Consider the following 20,729-nt stretch of genomic DNA (forward strand, 5'->3'; position numbering starts at 1 on the left):
CTATCCTTAGTCTTTTTAGGAACTACCATATTATTGCTTTGTGATGTCCTTAATTATTTCTTCATTAATATAAGTTATTTCTACATTAGTATAAATTAGCCAATAAATTAGTTCTTATTTAAAATAACTACCAATTTAAATTAATCACTTAGTTTGAAAGCTAAGTCATTACTTAAATAATACTTTCAGAAACTAATGTTTAGCATAGTTGCAGATTTCTAACTCATGTAACAGATTAGACAGAAAACTATAAATTACAGATTGAACAATGTAGTGATCCACACAGCAGAACATTTTTGTTTGATATAACTGTAAAATAAGGTATTCAATATTAACAGCTCTGCTTCAAAGATGTTTAACTATAAAAAACAAGCCAATTATTTTGTTTCTCTCTTTGAACTGAAGCTGGATCCTCCTTTAAAAAATAACATCATAGGTTTTCAGAAACCTCTTTAGAAATTCAAGATATTAATGAATTGTAGTATCTCTATATAAGTGCTAAAGACAATGCTATATATAACACTTATTTCAGTAAAACCCCAGGCAAATGTTGACCTTAACAACAGCTAATAATTTATATCCCAAATCCTCTGAGTATTATTGAGACTTCAAATCCAGATGTCTCCCTCTAGTAAAAATATCACTTATTTTTTTGCTAGGAATTATGAGGCTTGGTATCAAGTAGCAATACTGGCCTAATACTGGCAAATTATTTCCATTTATGAAGCCATTATTTATTACTAACTAACTGAAAATTATTATTAGTAAAAAAAAATTATGGGACTTTACTCAGCTGTGTCAAATGAATTTACAATAGTTAAGAAGGAAAATACTAGAACACAAAATAGTCCAGGATAACTTCCAAAGAGCATTAGTGCCATAAGTCTAGCTTCTGAGTATGCATTGTCCTATTAATCTTTTACATTACAGAAAGGTAAGAACCAGTTACCTCTTTACTACCACCAGACACTTTGATCATTCTATCAGCATATTCACGGGCTTTGTCCTCACGACCAAGGTGCCACAAAAACAAGCCAGCATAGTACAGAGCCTGCTGTCCTGCTGTTTTACGTTGTTCCTTCAATCTTGCATCCAACTCCAGAATAGCATCTCGATCTGAAAAGGTTTTGATCAGAGCTCTTGTTGAAAGCCCCTCAAGACATTATAAAAGAACAGCACGTAGGCCAAGGGCTTCCAAAGCAAACACTGTTTCTGTACTGTACATTGATAAACATGCAAACAATCCCACCCAATTAGTAATATTTATCAGGTACAGATGGCAAAGGCAGAAGAGGGTTCCCAACAACACGGCTGATGGGGAGGTCCCAGAACTGGGGAAGTCCTAGATGACTGGTGGATACCCAACCTGATGTGCATCTAGAAGGGCAGGAAGGAAGATCTGGGAAAATACAGGCCTCTCAAGCTGACCTTGGTGCCAGGGAAGGTCACGGATCAGGTTATTGAGTGCTATCACACAGCACCTACAGGACACCCAGGGCATCAGACCCAGCCAGGCACTGGGAAAGGCAGAACCTGCCTGGCCAACCTTATCTCCTGCTATGACAATGGTGGCCCACCTAATGAATGAGGGAAAGGCTCTCGCTCTCAGAGTCTTGAAATCCACAATAATTTTGCTATCCTGCAATATTAATCCTCAGGGACTCAAATTAGAATAATGTCATTCGTCAGAGCTGTTTCACATCAAACTGTTTAACAAACTGTCAGCAGCAGCTATAAACGTCCATAGCGAGAAAGATACTGCAGCAATACTTTAACAACCACTCAATGTACCTGATAAATTTACTCTACCTAACAAAATTATTCCAGCTTTTAGGCTGGAGAAAGGAATACGAAAACTTGCAAAATTCTTTTCTACATTTGTATAGCCAGGATAACTCAAAAGATAGAAATGGCATGGCTTTAAAAATTTTTCAAGTTGCAATTCTACTGAAAAGTACCAATATCAGACTTGAGTGAACAAAAAATCACAAGAAGTTTGCTTCAATCTTTTTCTTCCTTCAAAGATTCTTCATCACAGTAGATAAGTCAGATTTTGTGTGTGGGTGTGTATGTGTTTTATTTTAACATTTGCTCCTATGCTTCAGTTTAGTGGCTTGGTATTTTTGTTTACAATCTTGGTAAGCATCACTCAATTCAGTAATAGATCTTATGTCAAATGCAAAGCCAGAGTAAACCTTTTTAACCTAGGCAGATTGAGCCTACAACTCTCAGGCTTTCACACAGAGCTGTTTAAAACATGAAACAGAATGTTTTAATAGGCATACCTGGATTAGGGCTCTTTTTATGGGCATAAATCAGAGCCATCATTGTACAAAGCAACACTTCTGGTTTGTTTTTAATAGACTCCAACTGTCGAATACTTTCTTGGACATCACCTAGTAAAAAAAAAGCACAGAATAAGCTATCACACCTTTCAAGACAAAAAATATAATCATCAAACATCAATCTGACTTAAATTTTCCTTTCTGTTTTTTCTTCTATGCTTTTGTTACTTATGCATATACCCACTTTTAACTTTTGTGCCAGTCTTTCAAACAGACAGAGGAAATAAAATAGCATCTCAATGCAAAGAACTTGAATTATACCAACTAATTCTGCAGTAATTCTGCTAACTGAAAGATGAAAATCATATTTATTGTTTTATACATGGCATTGAGCAGCTCTTTTTGCTTCTTTATATAACCAGTATTTTTGTGTGACTATTTTATTTTGAAAATTAGCAAATTAGCCAGTAGCTTGAGAAATGATAGGATTCTTATATAAAAACACCTTGGAGTTTGGGTATAGACACACTCCCTCAAATCCAGCACACCTTCCCAGACTTAGCTCTCCCCATGTTGGGTTGTTTGTTAATATTTCCGACATCCTTGGAATATACATGTTGCTCAATAAACTTCTCAGAACAGCATAATTTACACGTAGAGTATAATTTATCCCATTAGGTAATAGCTGTCAGTTTCCCGGAGACAGAGGACTCAACAAAACTAACACAGCTGTTTTGAAGGGAAGAGCTGTTAGCTGGGAGACACAGTGAGTTGCCGATCAAATGCAATATATACTTGGGCAGGCTCAAATTCCCTCCAAGTAACCCATTTACCTGACCCTTGGTCATGAAACCACGAAAAAGAAAAACACGTGCTATTTCTCACTTTGGTACGATGCTGCCTAGATCAGTTTCACTCAAACTGGAGCAGGACAGATGATAACACACCGACAATTCACTCAACAAGGAATGCATTCAGACTCCGCAGCATCGCAGCGGACTAAGGCTGGGTTCTGGGAGGCGAGGCAAGGAAGCGCACGGGAGGGAGCGCGGCCCGTGCGCTATGCGCTCAGCGCCGTTACCCGCGCTCAGCGCGCCGTTACCCGCGCTCAGCGCCCCGTTACCCGCGCTCAGCGCGCCGTTACCCGCGCTCAGCGCGCCGTTACCCGCGCTCAGCGCGCCGTTACCCGCGCTCAGCGCGCCGTTACCCGCGCTCAGCGCGCCGTTACCCGCGCTCAGCGCCGTTACCCGCGCTCAGCGCCGTTACCCGCGCTCAGCGTTACCCGCCTTCAACGCGCCCTCAGCACCGTTACCTGCCCTCAGCGCGCCGTAGGCCCGGTAGAAGAGGAGCACGGGGTCCGCGCCCAGCCGCGCCAGCGCCTCGTCCGCCGCGGCCCGGACGTGCTGGAACAGCCCCTCCTGGCAGTAGTAATTAAGCAGCGCCTGCGAGGAAGCGGCCGCGGGTCATCGGTGCCGACGGTTCGCCCCGGGACACCGGGGACACCGCGCCCACCGCCCCAGCCCGGCCTCCCGCAGTCCTGCCCGCTCCAACCCCTCCCTCCTTCCCCTCCGCGGGGCGGGACGGCGGTGGCGCCCACCTGCTGCACCTCCGCGTCCATCGTCGCTAGCCGACGGCACTGCAGGCGGACTCCGGAAGGGTGAGGACGGCGTGCTGCCATTGGCTGGGGCGGCAAGTAGGCGGGAGAGACACGGGAAGGGAAACTCGCGGAAGGCGGCGGGGCGGGATCCCGCGGCCGGGCCCGGGGCAGCGGCGGGAGCTGCCGGCGCCTGGGCGCCCCCTGCCGGCGGGCAGGCGGCCGTGCCTCGGGAGCGCTCGCGGCCGGGGTGCCGCTGGGAATGCTTTGGGAATGTGGTTGTTTCCTGGCGTTTCGTGGCTGAACGTGCGACTACGCGGTTCCGTTCGTTTCATAATGTAACTGAGCACTTCAAGTCATGTGCACTTCTCTTAGAAATACAACAGCAATAGGGTCGAGTCAGATAGAGAAACTTCTGTTCCCCTCCCACACCCCCCTCCCCCCTTACATCCTGGAGCATCAGAGTTGCAAAGCGTAGTGAAATTAGGGTTTTCCTCTGGAGGTGAAAGCATCCCCAGCCACAGTTTCTAGACACCAGAAACAAAGGTTGCTAAAGAGCATTCCTGTGGAATGGGAGCGCAGTCTGTCCACCAGGAATGCGGGCAGTGATGCCACCAGGGACAAGGAGTGGAGCCCAACCTGCGCGGAGTTTGTAGGAGAAGCTGCTTGGCTCTTCTGGCAGAGTGACCTTTCCTAGCAAGTCCATTACACGTGCAGCTCCTTTGTCACAAGTTCTCACCCCCAGCAGCAGGAAGGTGCCAAAGAAGCACTGTGCACTTAGCATTCTTGGGTTTCCTTGTTGGCCAAAACAATCCTCTGATTTTCCTGCTGTGTTTATGTTCTGCTTGTCTTGTTTTGAAGCAAGATTTAGGCTTCTGTAACATTTAAAACCTATTAGAGGTATGAGAAACAAGTTGGGGTTTTTTACATACTTTTAAAGGTAACAATTTAAGACATACTCTGTCCTCATAATCTGAAAATACTTATATTTTCATTTTGATACTTAGGCATTTTGAATCAAAGCTCTAGACCTCTTTTTTCATAATGTATCTCACAACAATTTTTCAGAGAAAAATTTCATTCCCTTGAAAAATTGCTTATGAATTTCAGGGAAAATGCTCTTTTATTTCTGCATTAGCCACTAAGCAAGCATACAGACTACAACTGCTCATCAACTGGTTTCAAATGAAGTTCAGTATTCACTGTGATTGTTTTCATTGTAAGTTGTAGGGAAATGCAATATAAAATTATATAAGCATGTAAAATTAATATTTTTAGAAATTCACTGAAACAATTAATAAGAAACAGGCCCACTTTCCAGATGTATTTGGTTTTTTCCCCTATTGTTATCCACAAATGGTTGGTTATAGGAATGGGGTACTTCCAGAGAGATTTTTAAAATTCCTGAGGAAAAGACCAATGATTTATACATTCCAACACCATTTCATCTTTTTCAGAAATGCACTCAAATGTGAGATACTCTGTAGCCTGTTTGTGAACAGCACCCAGCAAGAATAAACTGGCTCTCGACCCAAGTTGGGGCATGTCATGAATCTAGTATTATTTTTTGTCCTCATTTGTCTCTGTAAACCCTTGAACACTCAGTTCTCATGCCTGTGGCTGCTCTGAGCCTCCCGGGACACACTCAGGGCAGCTCTGGTATTCGATGGCTGTGCACCCCCCGCATGGAGCTGCTGCATGAAGTCACTCAGGGCAGAGCTATTGATACATGCAAAAGCCTCATGCTCACTATCTAACACATATCAAGTAAGAAATTCCTAATTAGTGACTAACAAGCAAGTCCCAAGGATTTTCTTACATGCAAGAACAGTGTAGCTGCTGTAGAGGTTTTCAGTATCCTCTCATTCTGTGATTTAAAAGCATACCCATTTTTATATTAATGTCAGATAATAAACACAAAAGGAACGTACAATAAAAAATGTAATCTTTATTATTTTGACGCATTAATAATGTTCTTTAGCATCAATTAAGGTAATAGCATTTTCCTGCATGCAGTTCACTAATACAGATTTAGTCAATAATTTTAATAAAAGTAATCTAGTTTCCTGTGTAATTTTCCTGTGTAAGAAACACAAAATGTCCTGATGGATTGGATTATACAATTTTGCTACTTTCTCTTTGTGAAAAAATATCGTGGACCCTAGATAATATTTAGAACTGTTCTAGTGCAGCATGAATGAAATAAAAAAATCTGTGAGTAAACATGAGAAAAGAGTTAGGATTCTCTGAAAGAAAGGTTATATCCGAAAACTTATGATGCAGGCACTGCTTAGACATTCAATTTGAACTTTAGACCATTTCCCAATGGCAAAACAAACAAACAAACAAAAAAAACTTAGCTTTTTGGAAGCAAATTATGAACTTATTTCACAGAAATTATTCATATGTTGGCAAATACTGTAAAAAATAAGATCCTACAGTTATCCATTCACTTAGTTATATCTTGTTCTCAGGAGTTCTTCTGTGAAAAAGTGCTATGGAGTGAAAGTAACAAAAATGTTGTGACATCAACCTGAAGATAAAATTCAGTTCTTGTTTTATGTACATAATGCTGAAAAATAAAAGAAAATGATTTTTACAGTATTTATATTTGCTTATAAAATCCTAACATTATTTTCAACAGGTTTAGTAGTTTTCAACATCTGTACAGTTTGGATATACACTATATGTTTTTCACTGAAAATTCAGAAATGTAAAACAAATAAGCTCCTAAATAGCTGCAAAATATTGCTTAATGGTATGGAGGAATGAGGCCTTTTTGAGTAGTTCATTTCATTTAGGTCTGATGTATGGCTTCCCATGTTTAAGAATCCTGGACAGTCAAAGGAATAGCAGCATAGGCAATATAAACATGCATTGATTGCATCCAAGCTATCTATAATGGTAGATAATACATAATTTTACCTGTTGAATGCTTGCACACTACACTTATTGTGGTACATATTTGATGCAATAAATGTGCTAAAGTCATGATCTGTTTGCTCAAACATGCACCACAGGTTAAAAATTATTTACATAGCAGAGGGCTTTTCATTAACGTGTACAACATCAGCCTTACTGAGAGCTGAAGATGGCTAAACAATACTGCAGGATAAAGCAGAACAACTTTATAGAGGGCTCTTTTTGATCAATTTGGTGGGCTGAGGCAGATTCCTTTAGTATTTGTATGCAGAAAGACATTTGACAAAGACAACATCTGTGACTCCAGACCTAGGAAGGAGTTTGCACCTTCTGAGACTTAATGGTCTGTGCAAAAATTAAACCATATTTTCTGTTCTTGTGAGTTGTAGAGGACTTTACAGTCATACTAAGACTTATTCAAACATGATACAACATGAATACATTAATTAAGCACCTCAAAATCTGTTATTCCTTTCCAGAAACACTGTGCTAAAAAAATCTGTTGCTTTTTGTGACTTAATGTTATTTTCATGCATGATCTATAAGTGCAGCATGCCTTCATGCAAATAATTTCTGTGTGTATATTTGTTGTATAATAGAACACCTGGCCCTTGTACCTGTAAAGGTGTACTTAATTCCCTTCCCCAACAGAAGCCCCATTTACAAAAATAGTCACATATAATAAACAACATATGAATAAAAACAAGATGAATCCACCAACACAGATTTTGTAAAAATATGATGTGGCAGTTGAAATGCAAACAGTGGATAGAGTTACCATATTGTTTTATGCTAAACACACAAATACTTGGTTTCACACCCCTTTAACTTGTCCCTACAGTCTGTGTAGCCATTTTTCTCTCCTCTTCAGCAGTGTCAGCTGGTAATGAGAACAGTAACCTCCTGTCAAGGTTGTTTCTTCTTATCACAGTCACAGTCACTGACAAGGGGTCACTGTCTTTTAATAGGCACTGACCTTTAATGTACAGTATATTTGTAAAAATTGTCAGTTTGGCATAGACCTCCTTCAGGAGTCCTGTTGACACAAACACATGATCCTTACAGACTATGAACTACTTTGCACATATATGATTTTTCTTGCTATTTGCTCTTATTTCTGACCATCTTTATCTTCCTTTTCATGCTTTTCTTTGACTGGCCTCATTACACGATCATAAGAAGGTGGACAAACTGCTGTTGATGCTGTTATATCTGTTTTCTCTGTAAATGAGTTTTCGTTTAACTTGTCAATAAGGATTTCATCTTTCATACCCTGCCCAGCCCCACCTTCAGTTTTATTTTTGTTATAGATAAAGGAAGCTTGTTTTACTGTCCGTTTTAAAAGGTGACGTCTGTAAGCACGCTGAATAATAACAGCAGACACTTCCTCCTGCTTTCGTTTCAATGTGGTTGTAATTGGTTCATAGGAAGCTTTAGAAGGATTGGATGCCATAAACCGATCTTCCATCTGTATTCTGAGGGCGTCCATCTCCCCACTTTCCCCCAAAACACGCTTTGTGAAAGCAAACAAGATGTCAAGGCAGTGAATTCTGTCACCGCTCACCATGGGCAGATCCATTGCAATCAGCTGGACTTTGTTTGGTTTGGGTAGATGAAGAGGAGGCTCAAGTGCTGCTGCAAAATCGGACAATTTCTCAAATTCCATGAATTGTGTTGCATCAGGATCAAACTTCTCCCAGACTTCATAGAACATCTCAAAGTCATCCTCGCTCAAGGGTTCGGCGCTTTCTTCAGTAGCAACACCAAAGTTCTCCAAAATCACAGCAATGTACATGTTCACCACTACCAGGAAGGATATGATAATGTAGCTGACAAAGAAGAAAATCCCAACAGAAGGGTTGCCACAGTCACCTTTCACAGAGCTTCCTGGATGAGCCTTGTTAGGGTCACAGTCTGGCTCCCCACTGTTGAGAATTGGGGCGAGCAAACCGTCCCAGCCAGCGGAGGTGGTGATCTGAAATAGGCAGATCATGCTGTTGCCAAAGGTTTCAAAGTTGAACATGTCATCAATCCCAGCTTCCCTCTTGACGTAGGCAAAGTTGGACATGCCAAATATCGCATAGATGAACATGACCAGGAAGAGCAGCAGCCCAATGTTGAACAGAGCCGGAAGAGACATCATCAAAGCGAAGAGCAGAGTGCGGATTCCCTTAGCGCCTTTAATGAGGCGCAGGATTCGACCGATTCTGGCAAGCCGGATGACTCTGAATAGTGTGGGAGATACAAAGTACTTCTCGATCATCTCAGCCAAAAACATTCCTAAAAAAGAAAAAATACAAAAAAGAAAAAAAAACAAGGTACATTACCACTTACTCTCCATATCACAATAGACATTTAGAAACACAGTTTTAAAATTGGGCAATTAAAGATATTCTGTAGATTACAATGGTATATTTTCTGTTTTAGCAGTTATACTTAATATTTGCAGGCACAGTAAATGTTGGATGATTATGACAGTTGTTATGGTTTAGATAAATTGCAAGTTAAAATGTAAAGTTTAATGACTTGGTTGTAAATCTTACAATGGCAAGAGCTCACCATATATCTCTATTCAAGTAAAAGTTCACATCCTATTAATTTTACCTTCCTTTTAATTTAATTAACAAGACTTACCTACTATAGAGAGAATGACAACCACAAAATCAAAAATATTCCAGCCTATAGTGAAGTAGTAATGGCGAAGTGAAATTAATTTCAAAACACATTCTCCAGTGAAAAGGACAATGAACACAAGGTTTATCCAGTATAAAATATTTTCCATTTCTTTGCTCTGGTCATCAGTTTCTACCATCATGGTAACCATATTAAGACAAATAAGAATCATGATGCTGATGTCAAATACTTGCTGTGTCACAAAATCAAAAACCATTCCTTGGAATTTATTCTGAGGAAAAAAGAAAAAAGAAACATCCAATATAAACTGTAATTTTTCTACATTTCCTGTTAGAAGAAAGTAGAAAAACACATGCAGTAAGGCTTATGAGACTTCAATAAAGTCATAACTAGCATACACTAGTTACTAATTGAGCACTCAAATACAACAACTTACTTCAACCTCCTGTGTTACATATTCATAAATAAAATAGTTGTAAGTGAAAAACAGTTTTTTGTTTTTTGTTTTCCATTTCTGCTGACTAATGTCCCGGTTACTGCTAACTTTCAATTGGCATATTTCTGCTCTCCCTGTATCAATAAAAACTCTTTGTAAGTAGCTATTTGTCTGATGTGTATAAATAATTTTACCCCTGGTCTTGGTATAGGTTTTTGTGGTTTTTTGGATCCCAGCTTTTTCATTGCATTGTAGTATTTCTTCTGCTCTTCTGTCATAAATATGTCTTGACCTCCAAAGTAAAAACATGAAATCAGAACTGGTTATAATCACATTTATATGCAGTGCTGTAAAAACTGAGTGATTCAAAAATCAAGAAGACTAAATCAGGAAAAATCTCTCAGCTATCAAATGCATCTGTCTACAATCTAGGCATTTAGTCTAGAAGTCTGGACATCTGGTACTATATTGCTCTAAGAAACAAAAAAAATATACAAGCAACATCTTTTTACAGTTATTTTCCTGGAACTCCAAGATACCATTTCCCTTACCTCTCTTCTTTTATTGTAAGAGATACAGTAAAGAGTATTTGAGATAAATTCAGATAATCTGGGCTGCTCAATACTGTCACTTCTGAACTGTGATTTTAATGAATCAAAGGAAAAAGACAAAGTCAGATTTTCAGTACAGGAATGTGCTTTAGGTATCTCTAGTTTATCAATCACATTAGCATTGGGGCCCAAAGTCTTCAAGGTTCTTGAGAAGATAGATTATCAGACTTTGGAGAAACTTCGCTGAAGATTGAAGCACCCTTGGTACTATTAAGAGCAAAATGTTCTCTTTTAAATCTTTTATTTTTATTAGTTCTGTGTTCAATGAAGTTGCATTTAGCAAAAGCATTAACCTGCTTTTGAAGCCTGACAGTGAAGGTAAAGAAGGAATTATGGCTCTTCCATATTTCTAATCAAAATCCATAGTAACCTTGTTTTAGAGACAGCTTGAATGAAAATCTTTGGCACTTCCCATACCTCTTGATGGAAAGTTTTCCTAGATAAGAGATACTTGCAGACATCTAATTCCAGGAATGGCAATGCAGACATAGGACTGGATACAGCCCTTTGTGGATGACTGTGTGGGAAGCTTGAAGATGTGGGAATGCAAGGACTGTAAGCTGGACAGGTTCCCTGACCATATACCTCTATGTTTCCATATGTACAGCATATGGAAACACAAAAAATCTTGCTTAATATTTCTCATTATTAACATAAACCCAGAGAAAGTGATGCAGTCCAGTAAAGTAAAAATAAACTAGTAATTCATAGCTGTTTTGGTCCTTGAGCTTTCATTGCTTTATCTATTTAAAGAAAATAATTTTAAAGGCGAGCATCTCCTACTTAGACAGTCTATACCAGCAAGATTATCTACATCTGCAGTGTGAAACAATAAAAGAAGGTCCTGAAATTGTTACAAACCACTCCTGCTCTGTATAGTTTTAGATTGTTCAGTGCCACAAAATTGAACTTGAATACTTGGGATCAGATCATTAAAACATCACCTTTAATTGCATGAAATTATTTTGAATAATTTTTTTGTTTGATGGAATTATTTTTTGTTTCATAACTAGCTAGCTGGTTTTTTTTTTGTGTGTGTGTGTATGCTCATAGAATACTAAAAGTCAAGAAGGAAAAAACCCTAAGAAATGAATGCTTTAATGTAGGGACCTAATTAAGGGGTTGGATCATGCAGGAAGACTTAATGAAGTTTAGTTATGAAAAAGTAGAATGACTTGAGGAAGACTAATCTGGGAATTGACAACAGAAGGATCTGTCCTAGTCACTAAATGAAAAATCTTATAACTTTAATGAATACTGCAGGTATGATTTTGTCATAACATACTGCAGCTTTTTCAATTTTGAACAAGCTATGGGTATACTTTCCATATATCATGCACCTGCAAAATATCTTTAGAATATCTTTAGAAGAGAAATGAAACAATACTTATCTTCTTTTTTTGCTGATTGAAGTTGTCAATAATGACACCAATGAACAAATTCAGGGTGAAAAAAGACCCAAAAATTATAAAGATGACAAAATACAAATACATATACAAGTTGTCTTCATACTTGGGTTGTTGTAACACCTAAAGGGAAAAAAAAAAGTGACATATGACTCCTAAGAGTTCATGTGAAAATTTCAACCAAACAAGTGTCAACCTTGCACAAAGCATCACCAATATTTTGTATTTGGACAATATTCCTATCACTTATATCAATATATTTTTTCTATTCTACCTCTGTCTGATAGCACCTTGCAGTTTGCATTTAGTTGTCCATATTTTGTTACCACTGAATCTCATACTAATTATTTTAGTTTTTTATTCTATTGTAAATTGCTTATTTAGGATAAATACACACTTGTAGATAGACAGACTTCAGGAAAAAAGAAGATAATATAAAATATTTGCAGTACTTACATCTCTTGAGTCAATAGCTGCATACATAATATCCATCCAGCCTTTAAATGTAGCCTGTAAATAGTACATACCTGTTTAAGCATTCTAAAGACAATTAATTTAATAATTTCCTGCAACTCAGTACAGCACCAGGAATAATTAGTAGCATTAGATTTCTAATGTGTTTTGCCTCTTGGTTCTCTATTCAGCTGCTCATCAGATATACTGCTGTGTATTCCATTACTTTGTATTAGATATGAACATTTTAAACAGTAAGTATGATTAATATATTTCTAATTTATGTTTAACAAATATTATAGAAGGCATTTTAGTTCATCAAATCATGTCAACTGCAAGAGCTATGTACAGCTGGATGTATAGCCTTATGTAACTGAGTCGTCACCAATTAAGACTAACATGTAGTTCCTCTGCCCCTAGTCAGAAATGTGGCAAGAAAATGGAACCAAAACTTTGATAATCTCAAAAAAGGTATTTTCCTATAATCAGAATATACATTGAAAGAATTTACCTAGTTTAGTAATTCTATGTTCACTTTAAATATATCATTCTTTACAGAGCCTAGATGTCTCATGCGTTCTGAGATAAAGTAGTAGGAAACGTTTCACGTGCATTGAATACTTAATATGCTTCACAAATGACAACATTTACTGAAATTTTGGAGGTATTTTCTCTGCCCAAATCTGTACATTTTTGAATTTGACAGTGAGGTGTCAAACATTCATCAGAATGCTCAAAACAGAAAGTCGCTTACTCTGTTGTGGCAATTAGTTCTCTTTTAACTAGGCAACATCTCCAAGTAGAAACCACTTGGTTTTTAATCCATTTGTTCCCAAAAATAGAGCAAAAAAGGGAAATAATTCTATGTTGTCTAATCCTCATTACAATTTTGCAAAACAAGACTGCAGATCACTGGTTCCTTCATTTTCTTTGCCAAAGAGACCAGTGGCAGGATAGAATCAGGAATGGAACACTCTTCATCCATGTTTTTTACTGAATCAACATCATCTTCCACTTTCATTTCTAGTGGAAGTTTCAAAAAAAGAGCATGATTATCCTTAGATGCAAATCCAATGTGCAGCAACTTCACATCTTGGGGTCAACACAGAAAATATAAAGCTCAGGTAACTAACAGTATGATGGTGAAATCAAAAGGTAGTATCATAGGTCCAATAAATCAAAAATAAATCTGAAACAAGTAGCAGTCAGCTAAAGAATTTAAAGTCCTCACAGAATACTTCGACTGCAAGGGATTAGGAGAGGTAGACGAGGTCTATTTATGTAATTACTAATATATGCTTAACTTGTTCTCAAAGGCTTTTAATGGTGAATACACCACAACCTTATTAAAAATATGTATTCTGGCACTTCCTTTTATTATTTCTTAATGCTTACATCCTTCTGTTGCCATTTAGACTCACTTGTCATAGCCATTACATATTTGGAGAACTGCAGGAGTCACCTTCATGCATCATCTCTTACTTTTTGCAAATTGATTGTTGCCATCTTTCTTTTTTAGGTAGTGATCACTGTTCCTTTAGTCTTCTATGCAACTCTGGTTTTCCAGAACTCTGATCACTCCCCTTATTTTCCTCTGAGCTCTAATACAATGGTTCATCTCTAGTAGTGGCAACTAAAATAGGATTCAATATTTCGTCTAACAAGGTCTAAATAGGGCAAGATGATATATCATGTCTTCCAGTGCTACTTTTGTTTCTGTCTTGGTACATTACTTGCATTTTTTGGTATATCATTACTTGAAATTAGCACTTCAGTCTGAAACACCACATTAAGATAACGGGCAGACTTTTACTTCAGAAAGATGATGCAAATGATGGAGTGGCACGTGTGCAAAGTGTGTGCTGTTGCCTCAGATTCACACACATGATGATCTTTGCGTATCATCCTCCAGGAAAACAGAATAATTATTGCAGTTTTTTTGAAATTTATTGGTGTAGCCTAAACTAAGTAGAGTCAATGAAAAAAGATAGACTAATTTTAAAATATTAAGCTTCATCGTCATTACTAAAGTACTGCACTATAAACAGACAGTACCCTTTAACTAGTGATAGGAAATAGAGTTGAAGAACTGAACTGTATTATTATTGTTTTTGTTATTGTTGTTGTTAAAAAGGAAGCTTGAAAAGATGTGGGGTGGAAAAATAGAAATGTAACATATTGCTATCTTGTCATTTCCACAATGAGGCTCATAAGACTCTGAGACATTAAAATTTTTGAAGAAATTAAGAGAGTCAAGATATCCCATTCAGTGAAAGCATTATTTTTGCTGTAGATGCATGGATCTGTTTATATTTATCTGCAGTGTGTTCTCTTTAAGAGAAATAAGGTATCATTTGTGTATTTTTGTATCCTGAAAGAAAATAACACAGAAAATGACTAAGATATCAAATTATTAGTTTCCATTTTGCATATGACCATATAAAATATATTGTATATCCTCAGTCACACTAAATTAGGAATAATTAATTGATTTCAAAGATTACAGCAGTATAACTGAAGTCAGCATCTGTTCCAAATGTTTGGGTTTTTTTCTGCCAAGGAAATTTCAATGATACATTCAAATGCAGATTCAAATGTAGTTATAAAAAACAATGGAACAAACATTTCTAATCTCCTTTACTGTTAAAAAATCATAAAATCTTTTCCCCCCTGATAAATAATTTCTAATGAAGTTTTAAGTAATGCTGGAGTTTTATCACTCAATTTCTTTACCAGAAAAAATCACCATGAAGACTTACATTCCCTTTTGAAGATACAATAGCATCTTGCTTTTAAAATACTAACCTGCTGGAACTTTGAAAGTACCCTAAGGTCTTATCCTTAAAATTAAGCTTCTGATTTTTTTTTTTACCATACACTTCAAGAGATATGTTGTCTTACTGATATTAGTAACAGTAGAGTACAATACTGTGCTTTGAGACCCACTGGTTTGTCACATTTTATCCTGGTGAGCAGGGTATATCCTTACTAGATGGATAAAAGCAGGCCTCTAGGAGATTTACTTACCAAGGAATCCAAATACTAGGTTCAAGTTAAAAGGCATAAGGCCATAAAATTATCAGGGTAGATGTAACATCTCTGTGTACACCAACCTCTTCCTCTTCACTCATTGGTGCATGACAATTGTGAAAGGAATTTCTCCAGCAGATGTGTCTCTGCTTTGATGCATCTCTTTAGGGACAGAGAAATACTCAAGCAAGTTCAGACCAAGAAATGAAAAAAAGTAGCTTGAAGATCCACACAAAACAGCATGATCTACACTATATTATAGAAGAAAAAAAATCTTATAGAAGAAATGTGTTCTTATATGACTGATGGTATGAATAATTATACTCCAAATTATGAAAGAATTCTGGACAACAGTTTGATCAACAAAGTCCATAAAACTTGGTTTATCAATGACTTGTATTGCTAGGGTGTATTTTTGGGCAGAAAGAATTATAACATTGCTATAATAATAAAGATTTTCCACGCAAAAAATGCTTCCCATGAAAGCAAACAGCCCAAGAAATGTCAACCAAAAATTAGGTAATGTTCTTTTCCTAGGCCCCTCATTCAAGAAAGTCATTCAGTATCCCTGTCAAGTAAACTCAAGAAAGAGCTTGTTAGAGAGTTCCTTTTCCTTAAAGTTACTATCACACATTTGCATTTTTTGAGCCCAGAATATTTCTTTCTGAAATTATCTCTCTGCTTTTGAATATTTCTGTGTGAAATACGAATGTTTCTTTTCCATATCACTCTTAAAAAAAAGAAGAGTTTTCTGTGATAAAAAGACCCATATACTGCTGGAGACATTAAAAAAAGTTCTATTTATGTCTTTCCCAGAATAATAAGGCCCTCAGTGCCTTGGTTTGAAGTTCTTTTGGCTTGTTTTCATTTTGTTTTTTGTCATAAATATGGTTCTAACTTTCATTAGTATTCACTTCAATTAGTGATACGGATAGTAAGGTTATGGTTCTTGCAACCTAGAAAAGTGAAGGAATGGAGAATAGAAATAATGAGGAATAAGAGGAAGCTTTCTGTATTTATTTTCTAGCCTCCTGGCCTTGTATCAGTAATTCATGCATTGATACTCTTCACAGAAATTGGTATTATTAAAATGACATTGACCTCCTTTGACTTATTTTCTTAGGTCCAGCACTAGTAGAAGTCTGTGCCGGAGGTTGTTGAGGTGCAGAACCAAATTACTTCAGTAGAAAAGGCCATTAATGTTCACTTAGGCAAACAGGAAGCATATCCACTTGCATCATTATAATCAGATTTTTCAGGCTCAGTATATACTTTTAGGCCAACTGCTAAACATTCAATAGCTTTATCTTTGTTTTTGACACAGTAAGATGTACCTCTAACTGAGTCATATGCTAGCATTTAGTCTTCTTCCTATTGCTGCAAGCAGTTTAGTAAGGGTAGGAAAATCTACAGCTATGACATACCTATTCAAGTCTCATGGTTTTTTTTATGGCTTTGGAGTCCTGTTCTAGAGTTTGATCCAAAGTACTTTATATATCAAATATAAAATCACCTTATCAGTCTTTTTTGACTGAAAAAGCAATGTAAGAATCTCAAACAGTTATGAATTGTGGCCTTGTTTTCTTGAAGGTGAAAGTACCTAGATTCTCCACATTTTAATGCATTAACTGAAAATCAAGCTGATATTCTTTCTCAGTCTTAGGGCTCTTATCATTCCTTAACTGCAAAATCACTTCTACTGGCATACTTACCAAACCCTAAAAAATGCAGGGATGGTGTTTTGTTCAATGACAGAAATGCCCTGTTTTTTCTGCTATGTCAAAAAAAAAAAAAAAAGGTCTTGATGATTTTATGAGCATTTTAGTAATACAGAAAAATTAAGTGTTGTTGTCATGGACATTCTACTCACACAAAATAACCTCCATGACTAAGTGAGGGTCTCATGTTCTTGCAAGATCTCTACATCATATATAGTGCACCAACAAACAGGCTTGTCCTGCGTGAGAGGTAGGTCCCTCTGTGTTAGGTATAGATTAAATTTTCCTTTGGAATTGTGAGAATGGTTGTCAAATTTCTCCTAATTTGCCTCCCAAAAAATCCAATAATTTAAGAATTGAAGTCTTCATGTACAGAAATATTTGTGTCTTTTCAATAAATAGAAGATGAAATAATCTATGCATAGTCAGGACACTGAACTAGATATGACTGCAAGTAGCTGAGGGGTGGTGATTGCAGCCACAAAGCCAGGAAAGAAATGAACCTGTAATAAAGATGTGTGTCCCAGAGTAGAATAGGTTACTACTAGAAAGAGAATTGCAAACTACTTGGAAATAGTTTTGTTGATGTCTTGTTTCTCCTGAACACCTGTAATGAAGCTTTCTGACTCCCTGTGTGAGTAGACTTCATAAACAAGTCAAAAAATGTAAGAACTTACTAGTGGTCCCTCTCCACTCTTTCCCGATGTGACAGTAAGGTAAGGAATCATAATGAAATTTAAATGTACAGACTTATGAGTCACACAGGTAAGATGCTGTATTAGCTGGGAGAGGCAGTTCACATTGCTCAGAACTATTCTTGTAGACTTTGTGCAGGACAATGTCCATACCACTGCATCATGTTAATGATTTATTTTACTGAGATTTTGTGTAAACAACATAAAATCTGGAAACTTATTTAAAAGCAATTAAAATTAAACATAAGATACTGCAGATTTAGATAGTAACCTCAAAAAACAAAACAAAACAAAACAAAACCAAAATAAAAAACCCCATAGAAGTTGCTGAAGGTACACAATATAGGTAAAAGTGCAGCATTTTCTTGATTAAAGCTGGGTCAGATTGGTAGAGGCTTCAAAATACAAAGATAGACAGTGTTGTGAGGACACAATTTTTGATATTGAAGGCATAATCTTATAGTATCTGTCTGCATATATTTTCTTTCTTCTTCCCTCAGATTTTACTAAATATACTCTATGAAGTCTTTTTGCACAGAAGTGTCAGGAAAAAAATTCATCGATTATAGTATTAAGTGCTATTTTTCTTTTCTTATTTGTCTTCTGAGTGAGAAATTGCTTTTTAGATTAGATCTGCCCTGGCAGCAGCCACAAACCTGAGATGAGATTAATTACGTGAAATTCTTTGTGACTTAATCACACCAGTAGAGATTTTTTTTTCAGCAACTGGAAAACTTAAAATATTTAGATACGTGAATACCATTCCTAGGTTATTCTAGAAACTTTAAAAGTTAGAAGTGGCTAAAGGACTAAGGGAGCCATAAATAGGAAGTTATGTTATTAGATGTTCTAAAGATTCTTTATTCACCATAGTAGACTCTACTTGCTGCTTATGATGAAAAGAGTAATCAATTACCAGTATAGCAGAACTCCTAAGTCACAGATAAAAATCATCAGGGAAATGTTTTGTCCCTGTTGCTAGAATTGCTTTTCACTACTGCATATAAACAGGAAAAGGTATATAAAGAGTGATCACTTACTACTTGAAGTAAAGAAAGATACCCAAATCCTACATTATCAAAGTTTACTTTCACGTTTTTCCATCGGGCACTTTGATTGTTTTTTATGAGTTCCTCGCACTGACTAAAATTGTTGATTTGGTCGACTTCAAACCTTTCATCAGTTGTGGTGTTAACACAGTAGTAGAACTTCCCAGCAAACAGATTTACTCCCATGATGCTGAAAATTAGCCAGAATATAAGACAAACGAGAAGCACGTTCATGATGGATGGAATTGCTCCTAAAAGGGCATTCACAACCACCTAGTACACAAATACAGGGGGAAAGAGAAAAGAATATAAGTATATTTACAGCAATACATTTTTGTATACTGTTTTCCCGTTCCTTAATAAATGCTTATTCAGAAACTAATACTATAAATTTTAAAGCAGTACATTAATAACTGTAGCATTGCATCACTCCTTTAAATTATTGACATTAGTTCATGTAATGAAAAGAAAATAAGGGAGATAATGAAAATAATTCATAGAAAAAAAAGAAGACTTAGCAGTAGTAAGACAATCCTGACAATGACTTGTTCTAGATAAAAAAATGTGCTAACTGAAAAATGTAGACATAATAAAATTATAAAAATGAATGAAATTAGAGCTTAAAAAAATGTTTAAAGCAAAATGGCAACCTGTAGATTTGATCAACATAGTTTTGAAATTTAAGCTGAAAATACAAATGCCATGAATCTAGAAACTAAGCTCTGCATAAAAGAATTATGCATGAATTAAAGACATAACTTTATTGCCTTATTGTTCCATGCAAGATTATAACAAAGATTAATTTCTTTGTATACGAAAGCAAGACAGGTTTGCAATATGTGTCTACTTGAATCAACATAATTTATTTCAAGCTCCAGTCTTGTTGTTTCATTAATTAAATTAGCAATACCCTTCATTTATCTAAGAAAGGATATATTTAGGACTTCTGATTTTGCATTTTGAATTACTTTTGGGGGGGGGCTATCTTCTTAGATATTTGCAGGCAAGATGTCAATATATCTTACGTAGATAAAAGGTGCATTTTTCTGATATCTATAGAAATTAATCACATGTGTCTGTCAGACCTATCAAAACTTTTGTGATGAGCAGTTGTTTTTCCTTAAGTATCCAATTCCAGCATCTCATTTACAAGTCATATTTTATTTAAAAGTTTACATCTTTTCTTCTGTAAACTTTTGGGACCTGGTAGGAAGGTAAAATAAGATATGAAGTAGGTTTCTGACTTTCAGTAATCTAAGTCCTGCAGCGAGGCAGGAAAGGATATCGGGGTACATTAAGTTGTCTTAGTCTATCTCTGTTCCCTGCAATACAGATGCACTCCCCACTACCAACATAGTTGTGAGCAAGCTCAGAACAGCTCAATCTTACTGCCTGTATTTCACAGCCTCTAGAAGGCCTTTGGAAGAAAAATATTGTGGTTGTGTTGTTCATCACTCAGCACCCTCCCCCCCTCTTCCTCACAAATTTTATGGCCAGCAATTAGGATCTGTTCAGAGATCAGGTAGAAATGTTGATTTTAGGGCATATTTTTCTATTCAATTAGAATGGTATCCTCCATCGCCAGACAGTAGAAATGGGACCTTTCTGTAGCAGAATAACCATGATTTTATTTTTTAAATTTAGCACTTTAAATTTTTTTTTATTTTTTTAATATTGCCTGTATTTTTGGTTATGAAAAGATACTAGTAATAAATCTGTTGCTATTTAGCTTCATGGAATTGAGAAGATAAAAATTAGAAATGGAATTAGAAATTCTGAAATTTGTTCCAAGTCTGACCTGGTCTATGACACTGCATTATGCTATTGCTGCTTTGAAATTCTAGGGCCAGCTAGTGTTTGTTTTTTTTTTTCCCTACTCATAAAAATGTTCCAGAT

General features: G+C 36.7%; 2 protein-coding genes across 8 annotated transcripts in view; both read right to left on the minus strand.

Annotated features, from left to right (window-relative positions):
* Positions 1 to 3,963, minus strand: part of TTC21B (tetratricopeptide repeat domain 21B) — a 37,829-nt gene extending 33,866 nt beyond the window's left edge. The window contains exons 1-4 of the mRNA XM_021528595.2: positions 3,883 to 3,963; positions 3,598 to 3,727; positions 2,286 to 2,396; positions 950 to 1,116 (exon numbers count right to left, since the gene is read on the minus strand). Of these exons, the coding sequence (XP_021384270.1) occupies positions 950 to 1,116; positions 2,286 to 2,396; positions 3,598 to 3,727; positions 3,883 to 3,963 (489 nt within the window). The remainder of the gene's footprint in view (positions 1 to 949; positions 1,117 to 2,285; positions 2,397 to 3,597; positions 3,728 to 3,882) is intronic.
* Positions 3,964 to 5,807: 1,844 nt separating this feature from the next.
* Positions 5,808 to 20,729, minus strand: part of LOC110469652 (sodium channel protein type 1 subunit alpha) — an 88,887-nt gene continuing 73,965 nt past the window's right edge. For 5 of the 7 annotated variants that reach the window (XM_077785019.1, XM_077785020.1, XM_077785022.1 and 2 more), the window contains 6 exons: positions 18,825 to 19,106; positions 12,345 to 12,398; positions 11,874 to 12,011; positions 10,066 to 10,170; positions 9,436 to 9,706; positions 5,808 to 9,081 (listed from right to left, as the gene is read on the minus strand). In XM_077785019.1, coding sequence (XP_077641145.1) covers positions 7,913 to 9,081; positions 9,436 to 9,706; positions 10,066 to 10,170; positions 11,874 to 12,011; positions 12,345 to 12,398; positions 18,825 to 19,106 — 2,019 coding nt within the window. In that variant the 3' untranslated portion in view covers positions 5,808 to 7,912. The remainder of the gene's footprint in view (positions 9,082 to 9,435; positions 9,707 to 10,065; positions 10,171 to 11,873; positions 12,012 to 12,344; positions 12,399 to 18,824; positions 19,107 to 20,729) is intronic. The other 2 variants (XM_077785025.1, XM_077785024.1) reach the window with 1 other exon arrangement.

Source organism: Lonchura striata, chromosome 8 (genome assembly GCF_046129695.1).
Source record: "Lonchura striata isolate bLonStr1 chromosome 8, bLonStr1.mat, whole genome shotgun sequence".
NCBI lineage: Eukaryota > Metazoa > Chordata > Aves > Passeriformes > Estrildidae > Lonchura > Lonchura striata.